General features: G+C 31.8%; 1 protein-coding gene across 24 annotated transcripts in view; it reads left to right on the top strand.

Moving 5' to 3' along the window:
• TRDN (triadin) overlaps positions 1-23,456 on the top strand; it is a 517,197-nt gene that overhangs the window by 332,515 nt on the left and 161,226 nt on the right. For all 24 annotated transcript variants that reach the window (XM_051997667.1, XM_051997655.1, XM_051997656.1 and 21 more), the window contains 2 exons: positions 10,934-10,963; positions 16,117-16,143. In XM_051997667.1, coding sequence (XP_051853627.1) covers positions 10,934-10,963; positions 16,117-16,143 — 57 coding nt within the window. The remainder of the gene's footprint in view (positions 1-10,933; positions 10,964-16,116; positions 16,144-23,456) is intronic.

Here is a 23,456-nt window from a genome sequence, read left to right as displayed (position 1 = left end):
ACTTGAAATATTATTTCATTTGATTCTCATAATTCTGTGAGTTCAGTGATATTATCTACATGTTTAAATAAGGAAAATGAAGTTAGGAAAGTTTGAAACTCTTACAGAATCACACAGGTTTTAAGGTTCTGAGGAAGGTTATGAGTTTAGCTAGCAGTCTATCCAGCTATCTCAGCTTGGAAAGAAGCCTTTGGTGAGTGACCAAAGTGACTGGGTAAAAATAAAACATCTTAAGTCCTTATGATGAGGTTCAGGGTTCTGTCCCCAAATGATGAGGTTTGGCGCAGGGCAGGGAGTTGTGGGAACTCCTTTGGTTGGCACAGAGATTCTTCATAAAGGAATTTACAAAACTGAAAATCTAGACTGGCAAAAGAAGTTTATTATTGGCATTGGGAAGTCGGCCTTTTCCTTGGTGACTAGATCCCAACAGTGGGATATTAAGTTTCTAGCGGAGAAATCCTGACAGAGAGGTGAATAAGGTCTTGTTAGGGAAATAGAGAGATAAAAAGGGAGTAATGTTGAAAGAAAATATCATTTCAGCAGGCAGAGGGTTGCAGCTTATGGCAAGGGAAGAAAGAATTTCCTTGGCACGGCATGTTAGGTCCTCTACAAGGAGATGGGTTGAAGGAAACATGTTTTATGAGCAGCTCTTGGTGGGGGCTGGGAGCAGTTTGAGCTGGAATCAGAATAGAAAATCTTGGAACTGAATAAATATCTCTGGGCTAATCTCCAGTTGAATAGAGTTGGAATCTTCAGCTAGTGCTAAGTAGGAGCGGTCCTGGACTCAACCAGTCCCACCTAGATAACACAATGAATACACTTTATCTTGATTCCCTGAGTCAGGTCTCTCAGGGGAGAGCTTAGCATTCCCTCCAAAGTCAGAAAGAAAGAGGTTTGGGGTTCTCCATGTCACTTATACCTATGCAGTATTAGTAGAGAATTTTTGCCACAGTGGGAACTCATGAAATAAAGTTAAGAGGAAATAAAGAAAGGAGGACATACAGAGGATAACAATTAGAATGATTAAAGGCCTCACTCCATCCCAGAGAAGGATCAGATGGAAGAATCAGAATTGATTTCCTGGAAAAGAGAAGTTTCAGCATTTGAAAACATGTTATATGGATAAAGGATTCATTTTGTTCTGCTTGATATCATAAGAACTAACAAAAATGGGAATTGAAGAGAAGACTATCTAGCCTTGTATAAGTGAAAATGTGTGAAAAGAAATGGATATTCAAAAAAGGAATAAACTACCACAGGAGCTAATAAACTCCTACATACTGGAAATCTAGGAGAGATCAGATGACCAAGAGTTATATATTACATTATGAAAAGAATGTTTACTTGTGTACAGATTAAATTAGAAGGCTACTTAGATTCCTTAGATTTTTTGATACTTTTTCTTTTTGCTGATGATATTCTTCTAATTGAAAATTTTCTATGCCTTCCCTACCCCATTGTTTATCACATGAGGTAGACACTCTTGGTTATGACAAGATTTTATAAAATCTGACTGCAAACTACCCACCAACATTGCTACTTTCCTTAATGTAGTTTACAGTTTAGGTAAACAGAATAAGTTTCTGTTCTCCATTCTTATTCTGCCCTTTCCTTTTGTCTTGCTTGTGCTTGAAACATATAACTCATCCCTGTTTCTTGAAATTTGTCCATTCTCCCAAATCCCATCTCAAATAATTACTTCCTTTAGGAAGCCATATCTTCTTTCTTGACTACTTATATCTCTGACGCAAACTTCAGCCTTTGTCCCAGGATAAAAAACAATTTTTAAAAAATTTCTTCTTCCTCAAATTTTTTAGAGAGCTTTTGGCCAGACCTCTCCTTTTTCCTCACTGTCTGTATCATAGCCTATAGGCTCATGGGATTACAAATATTAGGTTTTTTTTAAATGTATTTTCGTATGTGTAAAAAAAATTATATATATATATATATTTTTTTTTTTCTTTTCCATGATGCAAACGGCTAAAGGATTTATAAAGGATCTGAGTGGTCATTGAGTACAAATCTTTCATTTTATAGAAAAGAAAATTGAAGTACAGAGAGATTAAGTAGCTTGTTTAATCTGAATATTTCTGTTTCCCCCATTTATACTGTAAGCTATTTGGGAGTATGTCATGGCTCCTATTATATTATTAATGCCACAGTGCCTTTCATATACTCACATATGTTGTTGTTTTGTTCTTCTTTCTCAAAGAAGACCATGGCATCAGGGAAGTGATGCCATGACATGTAAGTGAGGGAGGGTTGTCCAAGATCACCTGCCTCACTTTCCCCTCCAGAGCCATCTGAGTCAATTGGCAAGATATAGATCAAAACAACTGATCAAATAGAAGACGTTAGCCTTTTTAAGCTAACATCTTCAAAAGATCTGTTTCACTGGGGTCATATCTATTCACTGATTAAGATTGGGTAACAACTGAGGCAAAGAGTCCTCTCTTTCACTTAGTGGAAAACAAACAAACAAATAAAATCTAGAAATAAAGCAGAAATGACTGCTATTTACATTCAATCAGAGTTAATCACCATAAATGAAATTAGGTGACAAAATTGGGTTGTAACTAATTAGAAGCTTGATTGTTCAGTTCTTCTCCAAGAAACAAATGATAGAGTTAGCAGCTCTGTTTTTTATTATGTATCAATAGATAACAAGAAGTGTCACTTTGCAGGATTCTTGATGGCTTAATTTTGCAAAATTCACAATAAGCATTTGCAAAAAAGAAATAATTATAATGCTTATATACAACGTGTATTATAGAGAATAGGAAATAAAGACATTCTCTAAAAAGCTAGGATAAGACTATCCAAATTATACCAGCATAAACTTAAAAACTCAATGACTTCAACACAAAGGTAAGCAGAGTGAAAGATATGATGAAAACATGCTTGGAGAGTAAGAAAAAAAGATGATAATAGATTGTAGAAAAATTTTTTATGTTTTAACATTTAACATTTTTAACTTTTTTTTTAAAAGTCAGCAAGCATCAAACTTGTAAAATCACAAATAAACAATTTGATTATGTTTTAATTGACATATAATGACCAATTACCAAAACATGAGCTATTTTAATGTTGGGACCACCAGCTTATTTGAGAAAAGATGAAGATGAAGAGCTAATCGGCAAAAAAGAATACAAAATGGAAAAATACTCAAATGGCAATTGAGGTAATAATGTAAACAAATATATATATATATATATACATACATACATACATACACACACACACACAAACACACACACACACACACACACACACACACACTGTAAGCTCCTTGAGAGCAAGGACTATTTTTCTATCTCTAGTGCTTAGCACAATGTCTGAAAGAGTATGTGCTTAACAAATGCTTAATAATAATAGCTACCATTTATATAGCATTTTAAAGTTTGAAAAATACCTTATAAATATCATTTCATTTTATTCTCCCCAAAATGAAAAGATTAATCAAGCATTTATTAAACACATACTATCTATCAGACACTGTGCTGAACCCTTTATAAATGCTCTCTCCTTTTATCCTCACAACAACCCTGGGCGGTAGGTTATTTTTAACCTATTTTACACTTGAGAAAAGGGGATAAGTTAATTGATTTGTCCAAGGATATACACCTAATAAATAGTTAAGTCTGGATTCAAACTTGACTTCCTGACTCTAGGCCCATTTCTCTATCCATTAGGCCATCTAGCTCAACCATTGCATTCTGACACAACTGTGCTTCCTTTTTTAAGGTGTTGGCTTTTCCCTCACAACTTTCATAACTTTCCTATAATTATCTCATTTCTTTTCTCCATTTTTCTATCCTTTTAAAGCTCCTTTTTGGACTCTTCCAAGAGACCCTTTTGAATTGGAGACCTGTTCATAAAAACAGGCATCATCTATAGGCAGTTTGCCTTTATTGTCCTCTTCTGGGCTTCTGTTCTGGTTTTTCCTGTCTCCATAGTGGCTTTTAATGGTCAGAGTTCTTTTTGCTTTTTTTGCTCATTTTTAAAGATTGAAGTCTGCTTTTAGGGAATAGGGAAAGTTGTCCCAAGTTTCTTTTGTAGGACTATAGGTGATTCTTACAAACCACACTAGAGGCAGGGCTGCAGGCTACCTCATTGCATTGAATGGCCTGGCCAAGTCCTGCCTGTTATGCTGGAGTTTAGGGACTCATAATTTGTCTTCAGTGATTGTGTTGGAGGTCTTAATTGTGGTCTTCTGAACCAGGACAGAGTAACCAATGCTGCAGTATTTTGGCTGAGAGCTTCCCACTAGAATCCCTGCAATAAACCACCCATGCTCAGAACTTTCCTGAAGTCCTTCCAAGATATCTTATGCTGGAAAATTATTATACTCCAAATCTATGTGGGTCTGTCACTCCAAAATCTGTTCAGACACTTGATCTAGTGTTGATTCCAAGGGAAGCCAGAAAGAACTCAGGCAAAGCCCCGTCTACTCTGTGCCATTTTGGCTCTGCACTCTCCTGAGCTAAATTTTGAAGTCAGTTTTTCCTGATTTTAAGTCTAATGGTCTATCAACTTTGTTTTTGTTCACATGTTTCACAGTCATGTTCAATTCTTTATAACCACATTTAAGGTTTTCTTGGAGAAGACACTAGTGATTTGCCATTTCCTTCTTCAGATCATTTCACAGATGAGGAACTGAGGCAAACAATGTTAAAAGACTTCTCCTGGATTACACAATTAGACTAAGGTTATATTTTAATTCAGGAAGATATTAGCTCAGTACTCTATCCATTGTATTACCCTAGTTGTCTCTCTATTTTACCTCTTAACTGTTAGTTGATTGGGATAAAAAGCTACAATACACAATTCTGCCACTATATTGCATCTGAATAATGAATTTGTATGCCTCTCAGCTCTGTTTTGAGTAAAATTTGCACTAGATTAGGGAGTGAGTGATGAGGTACCTGACATATCTAACATTGACATGATTTATAAATAGCATAGTCAGGATTTGAAAACAGGTCTCAGTCTCTAAATATAGAGTTATATCGATTGTACCATATTATGAGCTGTTTTCCTCTCTTGGACCTAGAATAAAATTGCAGAATCATCCTATTATGAATTAGGCTAATAATTAGTCCCTTTTCATTTTATCATAATTATAAAGTAGTCCTTATCAGCATTATCAAAGCTAAGAAAGCAAGGCCTAATGAAATCTTTGAGTTCACCATTCATTTTCTTAGAAACAAATCTGAGTATTGTTTAGATATCAAGCAGATGCTTTTAAAAAAAAATCTCAGTAAGATCCATTACTGTCAAGATGTCAGAAATTCAGCACTATCCTGTGTTTTGCTCTTTCCCTCAGGAGCTTCTATGTAATTGAGCCTTCTGAGAGAATAAGACTTCCTAAGTGCTGTGGGGAGAAAAGATGTATTGCCTCATCCTTAAATTAGAGTTATTGAGAAGAGAAAATGTTTGTTAACTATTCTTAACATTGATTTCAGAGCCAGAGGATTTCATGTGGATGTCATTGTTGTTGAGTCATTTCAGTCTTGTCCTACTCTTTATAACCCTATTTGGGATTTTCTTGGCAAAGATACTGGAATAGTTTGGCACTTCCTTCTCTGGCTCATTTTAAAAGTAAAGAAACTGAGATAAGCAAGGTTAAATAACTTTTCCAGGGCCACACAGCTAGTAAGTGTTAGGAGGACAGATTTGAACTTAAGTCTTCCTGACCCTAACCCTAGTCTTCTATCTTCTGTACCATCTCCCTGCTCTTTCAATTGGATACCTAAGAAAAATTCACAAACAACCATCAGAACTTACTCTTTGAAATGAAGGATGTGTGACAGTTTTTGTGTGTGTGTGTGTGTGTGTCTGTGATGGCTCTCTTCCTTAGGAAAATTAACTGAACAACCTTATACCATATGTTATTTAAAATAAGAGTGAAGTTTTTGAAATATTTTCTCAATGAAATGGCCTGGACAATGCCCACAGTGATTAAAACCTTTACTCACACTTGAAAGTGATCAATTTGGGCATTTGAGAATTAAAAGATAATTGTTGATCATGGTATTTAACTTCCAAATCTAAGTTTTTCTTATAAAGTGCCACAGTACTGATGCAACATTGAAAATGATAGTGTGGATAATGATTATGATGATGAGTGTAGGGAATGCCTGTTCATTAACTTAGATTTTCTTTTGATGATAATGATAAAATTTTAAAGTGTAATAATTTCTACCTACAGAGTTTTTACTGAAAAATATGGGGACTGAAAAAAAGAGGTTCTCATTTTGCTGCTCTTCTCTTTTTATTCAATATATCAACTATACATTAACTAGATACATAATCCACTATTATAATAAAAGGTATTGAAGATGGTATGATACCTGGATGTCATGGTAAGAAATTTGGATTATAGCCTGAAAATAATCGCTGCTATCAAGTGTTGTTTTTTGTTTGTTTTTTTTTTTTAAACAGAACAATAACAGAATGAATACAAATTTGAAAATAAATCTGTTACTATTGTGTAGTAGACAAAAGTAAAAGATTTGAGGGAGGGAGAACAGTTAGGAAGTTCTTGAAGTATTCCATGGAGATGGGATGAGAAAGAGAGAGTTTCTGAAATACTTCAAAAGATGAATTGGTGAGTGACTGATTGTATGTAGGTAAAAAATAAGAGGAGGAAAAGGCAATGATTATGCAACAGAAATAACAAACATTAAATGCCAGCTATTTATAGGACACATTGTGCTGGACGTCAGAGGCACACAAACACAAAAAGGGCAAATTTCTGCCCTTCTTAAAGAATAATTCTGTTAGCTTATATTGGAAGAGAATGATGGTATTAACAAACAAGGAACATGATGGGCTTAATTTTATAAAGCTTTTATTTGAATTGATGAAAAAATGAGCAAAAAGTAAGAAAATAAAATCAGTAAAAAAAGTCAGTAATGGGGGTGCTACTTGTTCTAAAAGTTTAGAGATAAAACAGGGAGAAACATAAAAGAAATGTCATCAAATGTATTAGCCTAGAAAAGCTCTACTGAATAGAACATAGGAATTTTTTTTTAATGGAAAGAAGAGAAAGAGTGGTAATGAATTTACTAATGTGCAATATTGACCCCTTGACATTGTGCATTAGAATGTATTAGACACCTATTTCTGGGCTTCCATGATAAAGTTTTCAAAGTTCCCCCATGTCCTACAAAAATATTCCTCAGAATCAGCAAAAGTACAATACATCACCAAATTAATTAATATGAGTACAGATTTTAAAGCACTTTAGGGTATCATTTCCTAGTGTACTAGTGCCTTACACTAGCTGTAGATTCCAGCTAGCTTTCTCTTTCCAGAAAAAAATATGACGAATAGTGTGAATAAAGAATTTAATATTAAAATTTGGAATACATTTTAAACAGTATAACAAAGATTTATTTAGATTTTTTCAGTGTCATATGGTAGTTATACCAATATTTGAAGATCATGGTATAACTTGAAAAAAACCTAATTTGTAGATAGGTAGATTATATACAAACACACTCACACCCACACTCACACCCCCACACACATATACGTATAGGATTAACCATCTGCCCTAGTATTTTGTTCCTGTAAATACCAAATGGATGCCGGATATTGTATACACACACACACACACACACACACACACATACACACATATATATGTATATATGCCTGGTGTGTGGATTGAAGAATACTATAGGAGATGAAGAGGATAGAATTTAAAGAGATCAGGTTAGACTAGAGAAGCAGAATATGTGGAGATTACAAGAAGTGCATACATACATATACATGAGAGAAGTGACTTGCCCAAGGTCACACACTTAATCAACAGCCTGAGATAGGATTTTAATTCAGGTCTTTCTATTCCACAGTTTATAACTCTATCCTTTTGTACCTCGTGGCTGGATCCGGAAAAAATGAAGGATTATTCATTTTTGCTCAAAACCCAGAAAAACAAACAAAACCTGCTGCCATTCTGATGGAAAGTCCTTATAACTTGAAATCCTAACTTTCAACTCATTTCAATATTGAATGATAAAAGAACTGAACATTGAAAAAAAGAAAGAAAAACTTCAAAAATAAGCACTCTGATAAGTGGGGGGGAAAGTAAAAAAAAAAACTTTTCAGGATGGGGTGGTTAATAGTCAAGGCTTTATTTTAAAGACTCAAAAAGTTTTGCAGAACACTTAGAAAACTTTAGTATCAGATGCTTCCTTTTTGTGTAGACTTTATACCAGTGGATTGGACTCATCTTCATTCTCCCAGTTCTTTTGCCTTTCAAAAATGGTAAAATGGAAATTTGTTCAAGAAATAACTTTTCCTGAGTAAAGACATATTTACAGAGAAAATAATATTCTTATGATGCTTTAAAAGGTATAATATCTGTTATCTTTCTTTTTGCTAAATAAAAATGTTCTCAACACTGGACATGAGCAATTTAATTGAAATACATTGATATCATAGAATTGTTGAATGTTAGGTAGGAAAGGAAGAAAACTGTCATTCTACTCCAATCCCTGTTTAATATTTTGATAAGTGATCATCTAATGCATATTTGAATGTCAACATCCATAAGTCCATGACCACTTGAACTTTTGGATATTAAATATCCAACCACTTTTAGATACCTCAATTATATCTAGCTCAAATCTTGCTCTATGTACCTTTTACCCTGTTGATTCTAGGATAGTTTCCTGGATCTAAACAGATAATACCTAATCTCTTTTCACATAAAAATGTTATAAATATTTGAAGACTTCTGTCATATAATTACATGACAGTAATTACATTTTTTGTAATTTTTTGCCCATATTAAAAATCTCCTGTTCCTTGATCCTATTCTTCTGGAGCATAGAAATGATTTCCTTACCAGTAATGACCCAGTATATCAAAGATGATTCATCTTCCTTATTATAGGCTTTATAGTTTTAAGGTAATCATCATACCATTCATCTTTCAGCATATAATTTCCATTCAGTTACTTTTTGTAGTACATACCATGATTCTTAGAAAAAAAAGAATAATTGACACTGTCTGCAATATATGATTATTCTATAGCTTATGTTCTTGAAAGTTTAATATTTTATCAAATAAACAAATAGTAGTAAAGATTTGTATCATATTTTTATTATACAAGTTTTTAAATTTAATACACAAAATTCATAATCATTCTGTAATATATAACTATCTTGAATTCTTTAGATTATGAGACTTTCTTAAGCCAATATCTCTTTAAAATATACTTTTTTACCTCATTTCTTAAACTAAGTCAAATTTATAAAAATAAGAGACATTGCAATTGAGAAATAATCAAAAGACATTCACAGTTTTCAGATGAAGTAATCAAAACTATCTAGAGTCATACGAAGAATATTCTAACACTATGGATTAGAGAAATATGAAATAAAATAGTTCTAAGGTACTATCTCATACCTATTAGATTGGCTAATAAGGCAGAAAAGGACAATGATAAATGGTAGAGGGGATAAATTTTTGGAAAAATGAGACAATAATGAAGCACTGGTAGACTGATCCAACTATTCCACAGAGCAATTTGGAACGATGCCTGAAGAATGATAAAATCATGACTTGGCAATACCATTATGAATTCTGTATCCCAAAAGAGTTTTAAAAAGGAAAAAGACCTACATGTACAAGATATTATACCTTCTTTTCTGGGGGCAAATTATTGAAAACTGAGGAATTGTCTATCAATTGGGGAATGACTGAACAAATTGTGATATGTGATTATGATGGAATGCTCTTGCCTTATAAAAAATGATGAGCAAGATGCTCTCAGAAAAACCTGCAAAGACTTTGATGAGCATCTAATGCAAAATGAGATGTATTTTATATAAAGTAACAGCAATATTATAAGATAAGCAACTGTAAATGACTTAGTTATTCTCAGCAATACAATGATCTAAGACAACTCTGAAGGATTTATGAAGAAAGATGTTATACCTCTACAAAGAAAGAACTGATTGTGTCTGAATACAGATTGAAACATATTATTTTTTACTTTATTTTTCTTGGGGGTTTTCTTTTTTGGGTCTATGTTTTCTTTTTACAACATGACTATTATGAAAATGTCTTTCATGAATACACATGTAACAAGTATTGAATTTCTTGCTTTCTCATTGGGAGAGAGCAAAGGAGGAAGGGAGAGAAGTTAAAAGTCAAAGTTTTAAAAATAAATCTTAAAAATTGTTTTTATATGTAACTGGAGAAATTTTTAAAAATTTATTTTTTAAAAAGAGGAAAAAAGAAAATATACTTTTCCTCCTAATACATAATTGTTTAAATTATGTTGAAGTATAGCTTTTTCCCCCCTTCTTATAAGAAACTTAAATTCAGAAGATTATTAAATTCCGGTTAAAATTTCTCAGACTTTCTGACTAAAAGTGGATATTATCTCTGAGTCCTACTCTATTCATTTGTAAGGTCATAAAGAAAAAAAAATTACTAATAAAAAAGTTGGAGCCCCTTTTTGCATGGGATGTACTACTGTTTCAATGTTTTTTAGACTAATAATTGTAACGTAATTTTTGAAGAGGTCCTTTTGTTTCAACTTTTTACTTCATTCCATTTATATGAACACAGATATATTTAGTACTCCTCTAACTCTCCAGAGGTGATATTAATTCTTTTAGCTAGAGCTGCATAAAAATTTATCTTTTACTCTTATTCTTTGAACAAAGCTCTACAAAGCTTAATTATAGGACTTGTCACAAACATATCTTCTGATTTTCTTAATGTTTGTATTTTAAAGTTTGTATTCTAAATTTTATGAAAGGATAGCTTTATTTATTTTTGTGTAGTAGCTCTAAATGAGTGAATCATTAAATATTCATTCAGTGAATATAAAATGCTGACTTCAAATTTCAAGGAAAAGTTTTTTTTATTTAAATATGTCTTAACACTCTTCTTTTTATTTTTTCAGCAACATCTAAAAAAGAAGAAAAGAAAGAAGGTATTTAAGCATAATTTTTATATATTATCAAAAATCTTGCAATTCATGTGTAAAACATTAATTCATTTAAGAAACCTTTATTAAGTGTGTCCTATATTATACATGTTGGAATTGTTCCAAAATTAAAGAAATAGAATTTGGCATTATGGGAGTCACAATTTTAATCCTCAACAAACTTTCACTCTTTCAGGAGAGATAAACTAATGGCACAAATAACTATAATACAATGTGGGTAATAGAAAAAAACACATCATTCAACCTCCAACAAATTAAGATTAAAAGCTAAGGACCATTTTCATTCAGTTTATTTTCTGGGACATGCAGGTTTAGTTTTTTGATGTTAAATATCCAGCATTAAAAGAAAACCTGTATCCAGAGCTTCATTTTCTTTTTTACATTTTTTCCAAACATTCAAAAACAGGAAAGACTAAAATTGTTGTTCTATGGTGCTCCTAAATGCTCACATAAATTTGGCTTTTAGATTCCTCATGGACACAGTTTTCAGAAAATCTTATAGAATGTATTTAATCTTTTGCATGATAAATCTCTTTGTATTTTAGTTTAGAAGAGAAACATTTTCTAATATAGATGAAACCTTTTCTAGAGACGCAGGGAAAGAATGGGATTTTTTTTTCAAATCCTCATTCCATAAGTTTAGGGTCTCCTCTTAAATATATTAACTATAAAAACTACATGAGAATCCTTGCACCATAACTCCTTTAATATCTCCCATTAGCAGTAACCAAACCCACTTCTTTCACTCTTCAGCCACAAATAAAATATAGCCATATTGTACTTCCTCCTTTCCACTTTCTTTTATACTTCTTAATGTAATGAAACATATCTGTTGTTCTTTTCCTTTCAAAGAGAAGTCAAACTTTTTTAAAAATAAATATTGAGACAGGTATTCAAAGATATATAAAATATGAAAGGGTGAACAATCTAGTAAAATCATACCATTTTGGGATGTTTATTTCAACTTAGAAAATTACCATTTCTATCATAATGAAATTTTGGCACATTCCAATTAAAAAAAACAAATGATTTGTTTTACATTAGGGAGTTTACATTGAGATTTTGCACAGGCCTATCTAATATTTGTATAATTATATTCTGCTTCCATAAAACTGGAAAAATGAGGCAATAATCAATAGTGTGCTTAGTGTAAAATTATATATGTGATGGAGCTGCCTAAGGAAACATTTTCTTTTTTCTATTTCAATCTCTTCCCATTACAGAGGACAGGAGGAATCCATATATTCAACAAAGACGTTCACAAGAATAAGCCTTTGCTGAGAAATTGAAGTAATGAAAGCACTTACATATGTTCCCTTCACTTCTCTCCCCCAGCATTTGGGAAAGAGAATTGTATATATTTAGCATAATTGAGTCAGAGCGTAGAGGAGGAGACATAGATGACTTTGAGAAATAAGAATTCATCGTGTTAGATCTGGGGAAAGTGGGATCCTGAGCAATTATGTTTTCAGTCATGGAAATGGCAATGAAAGCATAAAAAGTTTCTGTGTAATTTATAGTAGTATTTAAATTGTATCCATAAACATAAGCGGTTATGTTATGATTTTTCTTGATTAAGAAATACTTCCTAAATATGAAGTTCTTATTTTTATTTTAGCTCCCTTAGTCACTCATTCTTCCAATGGATGAATTAAAAGTTTTATTTTAATTCTTTAGTAACTAGTGCTGTAGGTTAATGGTTTTTCTTGTCCCAGTTTTTGATGATTCTGGCTCAGCAACAAGAATGAAATATTTTAGTTATTTTTTCCATCAGAAAAACCAAAGAAGTTTGTGTTCATTTTAGGAGCTATGAAATTGGACTCCCCTGGTCTATTTTTGCATTCCTGTTCAATTTCTTACATATTTCCTTGGGTCTCGCCATGTTTATTACATAAAAATAAAAAATTCAATCGCTAACCTTAGACTATTTCAAGGCTCTCTTCTGACTTTGAGGAAATAATCAAAAACTGTGTGAGACTTTTAACAATAGTTAACAATTGTTAACAAATGTTAAAAATAACTTCTCCACAAAAATTTAGATGAACTTGTGGACCAGAATCAATTATCAAGTTTATGAATTTTGTCTTCATTGTTCCATATCTTGTGATGCATGACCAGGACTACACTGACTTGTTTCTTCTTCTGCTTTTCTATCTGTGCATCCAGTACTGATAACAGATCTCTTGTTTCTTAAGTAGCTCTGAATATACATAGTTTGTCCAATGAGTTAACTATAATATGCACAAGTGCTATTTGGTATAAATGACTTGAAAAACAAGTCCTAGGCCTAAAAAGACAAGTTAACAAAAGCAATAAGCTAAAATACTTGGTCTTGTTGGGTTCTTAGCTTTCAACCTGCAACTTCTTGGTGTTAATGCAAAACAAAGGCAGATATGCCCCAAATGGAAAGCTCCTGAAAAATTCTAGAATCTGGGGACTTTGTTCAGATTGGGACAACACTATCTGTGTTTTTTTTTTTAATTTTGGCTCTTCCTCAATACAAATAGTCTTAAAAATCATCAATACCATGAAATAAATCATTTACATTTGTCTTTCAGTTAGTAGGCTGTAAAGAGGTTAGTTTTGTTGTTGCTATTACCTTTCATGAAATTCAAGATTTCCAAGGATAATTCTTGCTAATTTTTAATACTATACTTGAATAATTGCTAAAATGGAATGATTATCCATGATATATTAAACAGCTTGAGAGCAAAGTGCTGCTTTTATTTACATCTACTGGGTATTTACCTTCCTAATCAAAGCCTGTTGTTTAGTTTTCTGACCAGGAGTTTTAAAAGTGCTTACACACACACACACACACACACACACACACACACACACACTCACAAATATTTGTAATTATAATTATCATTTATATTCAGATAGAATGTATCTCATTCTTCCACCCATTAGAATGTGAGTTCCTTGTGAGCAACATCCGGTTTCACTTCTACTTCTTATATCCTCACCATTTATGTGTAGGTGTTTAGTATATAGTAGGGACTTAAAAAATGTTTGGTAATTAAGTGCTATTCTCATGCTACCCTGAAGAATAGTCAGATAATGCTGCTTTATCATATAATTTTGGTTCCTAACATTATTCTTAATGGTAGAATGTTATGTTTGCCTATTATTTGCTAATATTATGACATTTTGCAGGGTTTGGTTTTTTTAGAAAAATTAAGACAAACCATGTTATTTCTTTAACCATGATTCCTTTTGGCTAAAAATTAAAGTAATTGCTTTAGGGACCCTGGTTTATCACTAAATAGTATCTAATTCTCTTCAAGAATTTCCTAAAGATGTTTTAATCATTTTCTGAGAACATTAAATTACAATTGTAGATGAGGTAACAGAAAAAAGAAACCAAAAAAAGGTTTAAAGAATAAAATTCATGGAGAAACAACTTAATTCTACTTTCCCCAAAATGGAGAGAAAGAAGAAAGACTTATCATTCACTTTAATATTTTTTTAAAAATGTATTTTGCAAACATCTATTATTTCTTTTTTCCCACTGCTCTATCAATAGAATAATGTATTTTTAAAATAAGAATAAATATATATAATGTGTATGTATGTATATATATATATGGTTCAGCAAAACAATTCCCCAGATTTACTGTTTCTAAATATACTAATTTCCTTCTGGATTTTAAGTTTATTACCTCTCTGGAAGAAGGTGAACGATATGAATAATCTTCAGTCCTCATAATTCATGGTTTATCATTTCATTAATCAAATTTCTAAAATGTTTCAAAGTTATATTTCTTTAAAATATTGTCATTATGTAAATTGTTCTAGTTCTGTTCACTTTCCTTTTTATCAGATCATCAAGGTTTTCTTGATTTTTTCTGTCTACTTTGTCATTTCTCAAGTCACAGTAATATTCTATTACATTAACATCCCATAATTTATTTAATTACTCCCTAACAAGAAGGTACTTTCTTGTTTCCAATTTTGAATTTCAACAAAAAAGTTGCTTTAAATAATTTTGTACATATAAGACTGGAACATTGACTTAATAGTGGCATAAGATGGATCAAAGTATATACACATCTGTTAACTTGGAGGGCACAAGTCTAAATTCATTTCTATAACATATAAACCAGATCACAGATCAATCAAAAAAAGATGGTGTCTGCTTTCCCTCAGCATCTCTAAGATTTGTTGTTGCTAAGATTTGTCATTTTAAACAAACAGATGGATGTGTTGTATTTATATTTATCTAATTATCAGTTTTTAGAATATTTTTTCATATGGTTATTATAGATTGCTTGGATTTTATCCTTTGAAAACTATCCATTTGTATCCTTGAACCGTTTGTTTCTTTTCAAGGGATAGGATTGACGACAAGTGACTACTCTTTTTGACTTCCATTTTCTTAAATGAGGAGGTTGGAGGAATCCAATTATCTCTACTGCTCTTTCCAACTCTGTTATTCTATGATCCTGTCATTCTATGAAATACACATCTTCAAATAGAAAGGACTCTCACTTAAATCCCATGTATAGTCATTTACTATAATCAATGTAATTGCTCTCATCTTCTGTCAACATTCACTTTTTTTCCTCCCAATTTACTTTCTTTCATGAAAATAGAACTTAATATTTTCTAAATGTGAAATATGTTGCTTACATAGGTAAATATATGAATGAATACATATAGGTTAATTCATAAAGGAGAAGATAATGAAAATATTCATTAATAACTAGACCCTTGAAAACATTGCTCATAAATTTGGCAAGTCATTTTTTTCAAAACATTGTTCTTGTTTCATTCTTTGCTTGACTTCCAGTCATGAACATCATCAACTTGATTACAAATTCATGTTAATAACTATTTTAACATGTTCCTACAATCAAGGAGATTATATCTGTGTAAAACCTTTTTCAATGATATTTGATTTTTATTATTATATTTATGTTGCAGATATTAAATTGCTCAGTTTCTTTTAGAAAAGAATAGCTATGTGAACCTCTTTTATTCCACTCCCTGCCCCGAAATATAGTACTTGCATTTAATGCTGTTTTTGTCGAGAAAATGATGCAATGTGCTTTGTGAGAACATTTTAAGTTTGATTTAATGAGTTTCTGATTTATAACATCTGTCTGCTGAACAAGGTGTTTCTCTGTTTTCAGGTTCTAAGATAACGAAGACAGCAGACGGTAAGGGAAAAGAATGTTTCTTTTTTTTCTTTCTAAACTAAGGATATCAAAAAAAATATTACTTCTACTTTAAGGAGCAATCTAAAACACTAACAATATTATGAACTGAAAAGAAGGTTCTGAGTTAGAACTGTTATGAAAAGTGAAACATTTAGCATCAAATAAAGGAAATAAAGCCCCACTCTGATAGTTATATATCAAAGAAGTGCTGGCTTGACAAATAAGCATTCTATTATAAATATTTGTCTCATACTACTAGAAATATGTTAGTTATAATGTTTTTTGCAAATTTATTTTCTGCCAATCAGTTTCATTATATGTAGATAAGCTACAGTTCTAGTTCACCTGGGAATAAAATCAGCTGTAGGAAAATTTATAGCCTATCTTCACTAGGTTTGTCTTTTTCTTCCTTTGGTCCTCCCTAAGTAATTTTCAATTGCTTATCTCCCTTTTTCTTTCCAATCTCTATTGCCCATAGTCAAAACCTTTCATGGGATCATAGAATCCCAGAGTTAAACTATACCTCAGAGATCATACAGTCTGATAAGCAGGAACTCTTTCTATAGCTTCCTATGAGTAGCCATTCACTTTCTTGAAGGCCACCTGTGATAGGAACTCAAATTTCTCTGTTTTCACCAGAAAAGATCCTGGCACCCAGTGGGTAGAAATCTGTGATATACAAAGGTATCACAGAAGAACCTATTCAGGCTCTCACTGCCTGAGCAAAACTCAGTTTGGAATTTCTATGGATTCCCAATTGGAAGTCTTTGTCATCCTGCTGTTTTCTTTGAGTTCATGATTAGTTAAAAATGTTCTGAATATGTTAGGTATATAGAAATGATATTTATTATTTCAAATCTGTATTAGAAACAAAAATTGATGGAACATATAGTAGCAGTAAACAAAGATCAAGACAATGCAGCTAGCCCATTAATGTTTGCTCATAAAGTAAAAGGCATTTCTTCAATCATTATTGGATCATGAATAGCCTCTGTCCTCTAGGAGCTTAGAATTAGATTTAATGGATAGAAAATTTATTAATTGCTGCATGTTAAGAATTAGAAGAGTGTTTATCCATCATTTATTTTTAGAGGACATATCTATAAAATACAAATGCAGCAAGAGAAAGCACATTGTTGTTCTACTGCTTCAATCATATTTGAGTCTTTTTTATCTCATTTGGGGTTTTCTTGGCCAAAATATTACCGTGGTTTCCCATTTTCTTCTCCAACTCATTTGACAGATGAGGAAAGTGAGGAAAACAGGGTTAAGTAACTTGTCCAAGATCATACAGCTTTAAGTGCCTGAGATCAGACTTGTCCTCAGGTTTTCCTAATTTCAGGCCCAATGCTCTTATCTCCTCAGGCACCTGAATGCCCTAGTAGGTAGATTAATGCTTACAAAATATATGGGATTTGTAATGAAAACTTCTAGTGAACAGTGAGAAGTATAGTAGAAATAATGCTGATTCTATTTTGAAGGCTTGGATTTGAATTCTTATTACTCCCCATGAGATTAACATCTCTAAAGCTCAGTTTTTATATGTATATGTATATATATCCAACTCTTTCATTATATATATATATATATATATACATATATAATGAAACCATTCCTATGCTAGATGTATGATCTTAAAAGTCTATGAAATACTTCCTAAAAATTCTCTCAACTTTGTTTTTGAAAACAGGTCCCATATTTTACCAGTAGACAATAATTCACAGAACATGGGAAAATTAGATTAGAGAAATTGATTAATTTGTAGAAATTGTTTAATACCAAAACGCTTAATGAGTAAAGAGTCATTGATTTTTTTCTTTGTTCATCTAAACATCTATGAAAACAAAAATCTCGTGTCTTGCATTTTAATATCATTGTCTCTTATACCTCATTAACTGCCAAACCTGTGTCATCAACATTTGATTAGAAAGCTTGATTAATTTTGTTTAAAGGCTTTGGGAGATATGAGTTTATATCTATAGAAAAAAGATAATTTTCCATTTCTAGTTAAAGGTTACTATTATTTGTTAATAATTCAGCATTTTCAACACTTTTAAGAGAAAGCATACAAAATATCTTTTAGTTTAAAGATCTACAACAAAGATTACTGATGACCTCAATCAACATTTTCTTTTCTTTTTCTTTATCCTCATCCTATTCAAAGTTCAATATATAAATTCAGTTTAATTCAAAATATATTTATTAAGTACTTATTTTTTGTATGGCATTGTATTTCCTTCTTTTTGGGTTCTTTTTTCCCCCAGGTGACAGCATTTAGAAATGGGTTGTTCAGATAAAGTAATTCTTGGTAATAAGTTAACATTATTTCCCCAATATCAACACAGTTTATTACAAATATTTCAGAGGCCCTAAAAATTAACAGAGATTGGGAATTTTGTGATGGCAAGCTAGTATCATCAGACCAGAACCTTTTGCTGCTCTTCTTTAAATCATACCACTTTGCTTCTTACATGACCTATTTTTCATGATTGTGCTTTTTATTAGTCGTTGTAAATCTTGCTGAATTACACATACATTTTCATTTCTTTTACAATTTTGTTGTTCTCCATTAAAATGGAGATTTTACTAAAATTAAACAGAAAAATATTTAGGAATGAATTCATATCAATTGTGTCTTCCCTTACAAATGATAAATTACTGGGAGGAACAAACATTGTCAAAGTTAGCTTACATGACCTCTGGGGTCCTTTCCAGTTCTAAATTTCTGTGATTCTATTACCCTATAACCCTCTCTCAGATGCTTCTCAAGAAGGAGATAATTCCTATAAAGCAATTCTAGTCTGAATGCTGAGGTCAAATTATTCCTGTGCCTATCAAGAAAGATTTAAAATTTACAATTTAATATTTGCCTCCCTAGCTTGATCCATTAAATTATCCAAAGTTTTTTCTAGCAACATACATCCCTTATCACGTATGGAAATGTATCCATGTTTAAAATGAAAACAAACTTAATTGTTTCTGTAAACTCAGAGGCCTTTTCCAATCCTCAAGGATAAGTGGAAGTACCATTCAAATACCGATGGGTTCCTTCCTTGTCATAAATGGTAGAAACAATTAGAACAAAGTAAAGGTCTTCATCAAGAATGAGGAAATGAAGGGAGAGCTAGGGGCAGTGTTAATGATAAGCAAGACAGAAAAGTACAATTTTTTTCAGGGGATCTGAATTTTTAATGTGATCATCTATTCTAATTGACAGTGCATTCAATTTGCAGTTTAAATCCCCTGTCTCTAAATACCTACCTGTTAGACTCTTTGGCAAGTGAATTGTTTTCTATGCTAAGATCATGCTGGATCAGTGGTTCTCATTGAAGGATTCTGGGACCTATTGATGTTGCCAAGATTCTTTCAGGGTATCTTTGAAGTCAAATTTATTTTCATGATAATGCTTATTGTAATAATCAAATAGAAGTAATAGTAATAATAATAATAATAATAATAATAATAATATCTTTTCATTTCTAATCTGGTAAATACTGATAGATATCCCCAGGGGTGTGTTGTATTTGCTGCTAATTGCTAAATTTTCAATGGGAGCCTTTAACTTTCAGAAATTGGCAAATGCTATAAATTAGAGCTTATATTATTATTTTGTGATTGACTGCACTTATGGAAGCAATGGAAAAATTATAATAAGACAGAATAAACTTTAAAATATGTCCTGTTGAAAACTGGACAGCAAAGTTCCATATATAATCATATAAAGAAAAGTTCTTTGAAGGGTCTCCTCAATAAATTTTAAAAATATAAAGGAATCTTTTGTTTTTTTTTACTTTTTTTAAAATAACCTTTTATTTACAAGTTATATGTATGAGTAATTTTACAGCATTGACAATTGCCAAACTTTTTGTTCCAATTTTTCCCCTCCTTCCCCCCACTCCCTCCCCTAGATGGCAGGATGACCAATAGAAGTTAAATATATTAAAGTATAAATTAGATACACAATAAATATACATGACCAAACCGTTATTTTGCTGCACAAAAAGAATCAGACTCTGAAATATTGTACAATTAGTCTGTGAAGGAAATCCAAAATGCAGGCAGGCAAAAATATAGGGATTGGGAATTCAATGTAATAGTTCTTAGTCATCTCCCAGAGTTCTTTTGCTGGGTATAGCTTTCAATTCATTACTGCTCCATTGGAACTGATTTGGTTCATCTCATTGCTGAAGATGGCCAGGTCCATCAGAATTGGTCTTCATATAGTTTTGTTGTTGAAGTATATAATGATCTCGTGGCCCTGCTCGTTTCACTCAACATCAGTTCGTGTAAGTATCTCCAGGCCTTTCTGAAATCATCTTGTTGGTCATTTCTTACTGAACAATAATATTCCATAATACTCATATACCACAATTTATTCTGCCATTCTCCAATTGATGAGCATCTACTCAGTTTCCAGTTTCTGGCCACTACAAAGAGGGCTACCACAAAACATTCGTGCACATACAGATCCATAAAGGAATCTTTTAGCAAAAACTTTAATGACTTCCTGATCTAGAAAATTTCAAAGTTACTACAAGTTTAAATATTTTAATACTATAAAAGTCACCCAAAGGACTTCATATCACATTAAAACCCATACTGGAGAAAGTCATTTACTTCTAATACTACATGAATTGAAGTCTAGGAAACATTCAACTATAAATGTCATATGACTTTGGGCAAATAACTTGGACCTTCTTTGCTTTAGTTTCCTTATATGGAAAATATAAAGAAATTCTTAATTTAGAGTGTGTAAGCTTTAAAAATTCAATATTGATAATTGCACTTCAATATTTGGTGATTGGCTTTCAACAATTGCATTTAAATATTGGTTTCATGTATAATCTCATATATTTGATTTTATGCATTTACAGACATGATTCTGAGAAAGGGTTCATAATCTTCACCAGAATCGTGATGGGACTTATGACACAATAAAGTTAAAAACCCCTGTGATAAACTCAATTGTCTGAAGTCCCACCGTTTCAAACTGAATATTCAATGTTAAAACTGATTTGAGCATGTATGTGTGTGAGGGAGCGAGACAGACAAGCATACATATATATTATATAGAGAGAGAAAGAGAAAAAGAGAGACAGAGACAGAGAGGCAGACACAGAGGGACAGAGAGAGGCAGAGAGAGATAGAGAGAGACAGAGACAGAGAGACAGACAGAGACACAGAAAGAGAAATGTCTGTGAAGACAAAAGAAATGAAAATATAAAATTGAAAGGCAATGATAGAGGACTCATAATGAAAGTTGATGCACTATTTCTTCCTAAAATGAGAATCCATTTTATTCATTGGAAGATAGATCTAAATTGAATTTTTAAAAATGACTTTTATTGTATTTAATACAAAGGAGCATTATTAGATTAGATTTAGGCAACCCTGCTCATTATTTGGAATTAAATAACTATAAATCTGAATATATAATTAAGACAAATAATAATTTAGTGTAAAGATTACTGGATTTCAATCACAAATCCTAAATTGAATTTCTAACTGCCAGAGGTCAGTGATGGTCTCAGTTTTTTCCTTTGTAAAATGTGAGAAGGGAAAGGAAAGAAGATAAATACTTATTGAGCACCTACTATGTATTAGCCTGTATGCTAAGCACTTCTGTACAACATCTGTACAACAAAAGCCCTGTGAGAAAGCATTATCCCCATTTTACAGATAAAAGTATAGAAGTTAAATGACTTGTCCAGAATCACACAGTGTTTGGACTAAATATGAACTCAGATCTTCCTGGTTTTGGTTACAGTGCTCTATTTATTGTGTCACTTAATCCTAAAGCTATGGTGATAATAAAATTAGATCATCTTCAGAAAGCAATTTGAAAATCTTAAAGGGCCATATAACTGCTAGAGTATGATGAGGAAGAGGATGAGAAGGAGGAAGATAATGGCAATTTCAACAACTCCTTTTCTTTCATTTAACTGGAGATAATAATGGCTATACTATCTACATCATAGTGTTGTCATAAGGAACAAATAGGTGTAAGGAATATAAAACATACCATAATCATTAAACAATATAAGGGCAATAAATAAAATAGTATAGAAATGCAAAATGTTATTGTTTTGAAAATACACTTAAAATAATTTAAAACAATCCAGGCATGTTCTTTTAAGGAAACCTTATATAATAAATTAAACTTTAAAAATGTAACAGAGGAAATTGCAATTATATTGTTCAGTTTCCTAACTTTATAAATGTAGAAACTGAGACACAGGGGGGATGGTGTGCTGGAAAATGTTTAACAGTCAGCTATTTTTAAAGGTATATATAACCCACTTTTAATTAAACTTTTAAGCTTTTAAAGTTTAATCTGTTCTGTTAACATTTATTAATATTTGTTATTATTGTTCACCACCTGTTAACATTGTAAACATTTTAGGCATCATTTTCTTATGTCTAGACAATCAATCAATGTATTGATTTAAATTATTTGCTAATTTCTTATATGTAAATACTCACACTGAAAATTTAATAATTAGTGTTAATAGGAGCTCTATAAAATAGGTCCAACACAGCCTTGCCCCGGAAGAAAAATAACTTTCCCAGATATGTTTAATGAAAGAGAGTTAGGACATAAACTCAGGTCTCTGATTACAAATGTTGTGCTTTTTTTTAAACCACTTTCTGTTATCCCTCAATTATTTGAATTTTCTAAAAGTATTCTCATTTTATGCAAAGAACCAAAAACATGCATAAAATGATACTCACTAATATTCATTATCTTTGAAGTCTCTCTTATGCAATAAAATCAGAAGGAAAATATTCACTATGTACAAAACACTATTCTAAGTGCTCAGGATACACATAGAAAATTAAGAAAGATGCTATTTGTTCTCTAGGAGTTCACATTTCAAGTAGGAGAGACCACAGATTACAGATTATATTCAGTTAATAGCAGAGAGAAAGGCTGAGTAATATGTAGACATAGAAAGTAGAATGGCACATTGCCAAGTCTAGAGAATCAAGAAAATTAATGGCAAGGCATATGGTTCCAATCAAGGTTGAGGTTATGGGATATTTCTGGCAGATATAGATATGTAGAGGTCAGCATCCAACTGGCAAAGATGTTCTGAACCACTGGGAACTAGATAACGGGGCAAAGAGGTTTCACTAGGGAAATAAAGACCCATAAAACCTATGTGTTAGAAGATGGTGTTGATTGGCTTTCCAGAAGATTGTCTAGAATAATATATTCATTTATTTGGCATAATTTAACTATACTTCTCATTATCTGTGTATATTGTCATGTTTTTTAAAAGAAGACCAAATACCAATCATTTAAAAAAATT

This window comes from Antechinus flavipes, chromosome 4 (genome assembly GCF_016432865.1).
Source record: "Antechinus flavipes isolate AdamAnt ecotype Samford, QLD, Australia chromosome 4, AdamAnt_v2, whole genome shotgun sequence".
Classification (NCBI taxonomy): domain Eukaryota; kingdom Metazoa; phylum Chordata; class Mammalia; order Dasyuromorphia; family Dasyuridae; genus Antechinus; species Antechinus flavipes.
Note: the sequence above shows the minus strand (reverse complement) of the source record. Positions and strands in the feature narration are given on the sequence as shown.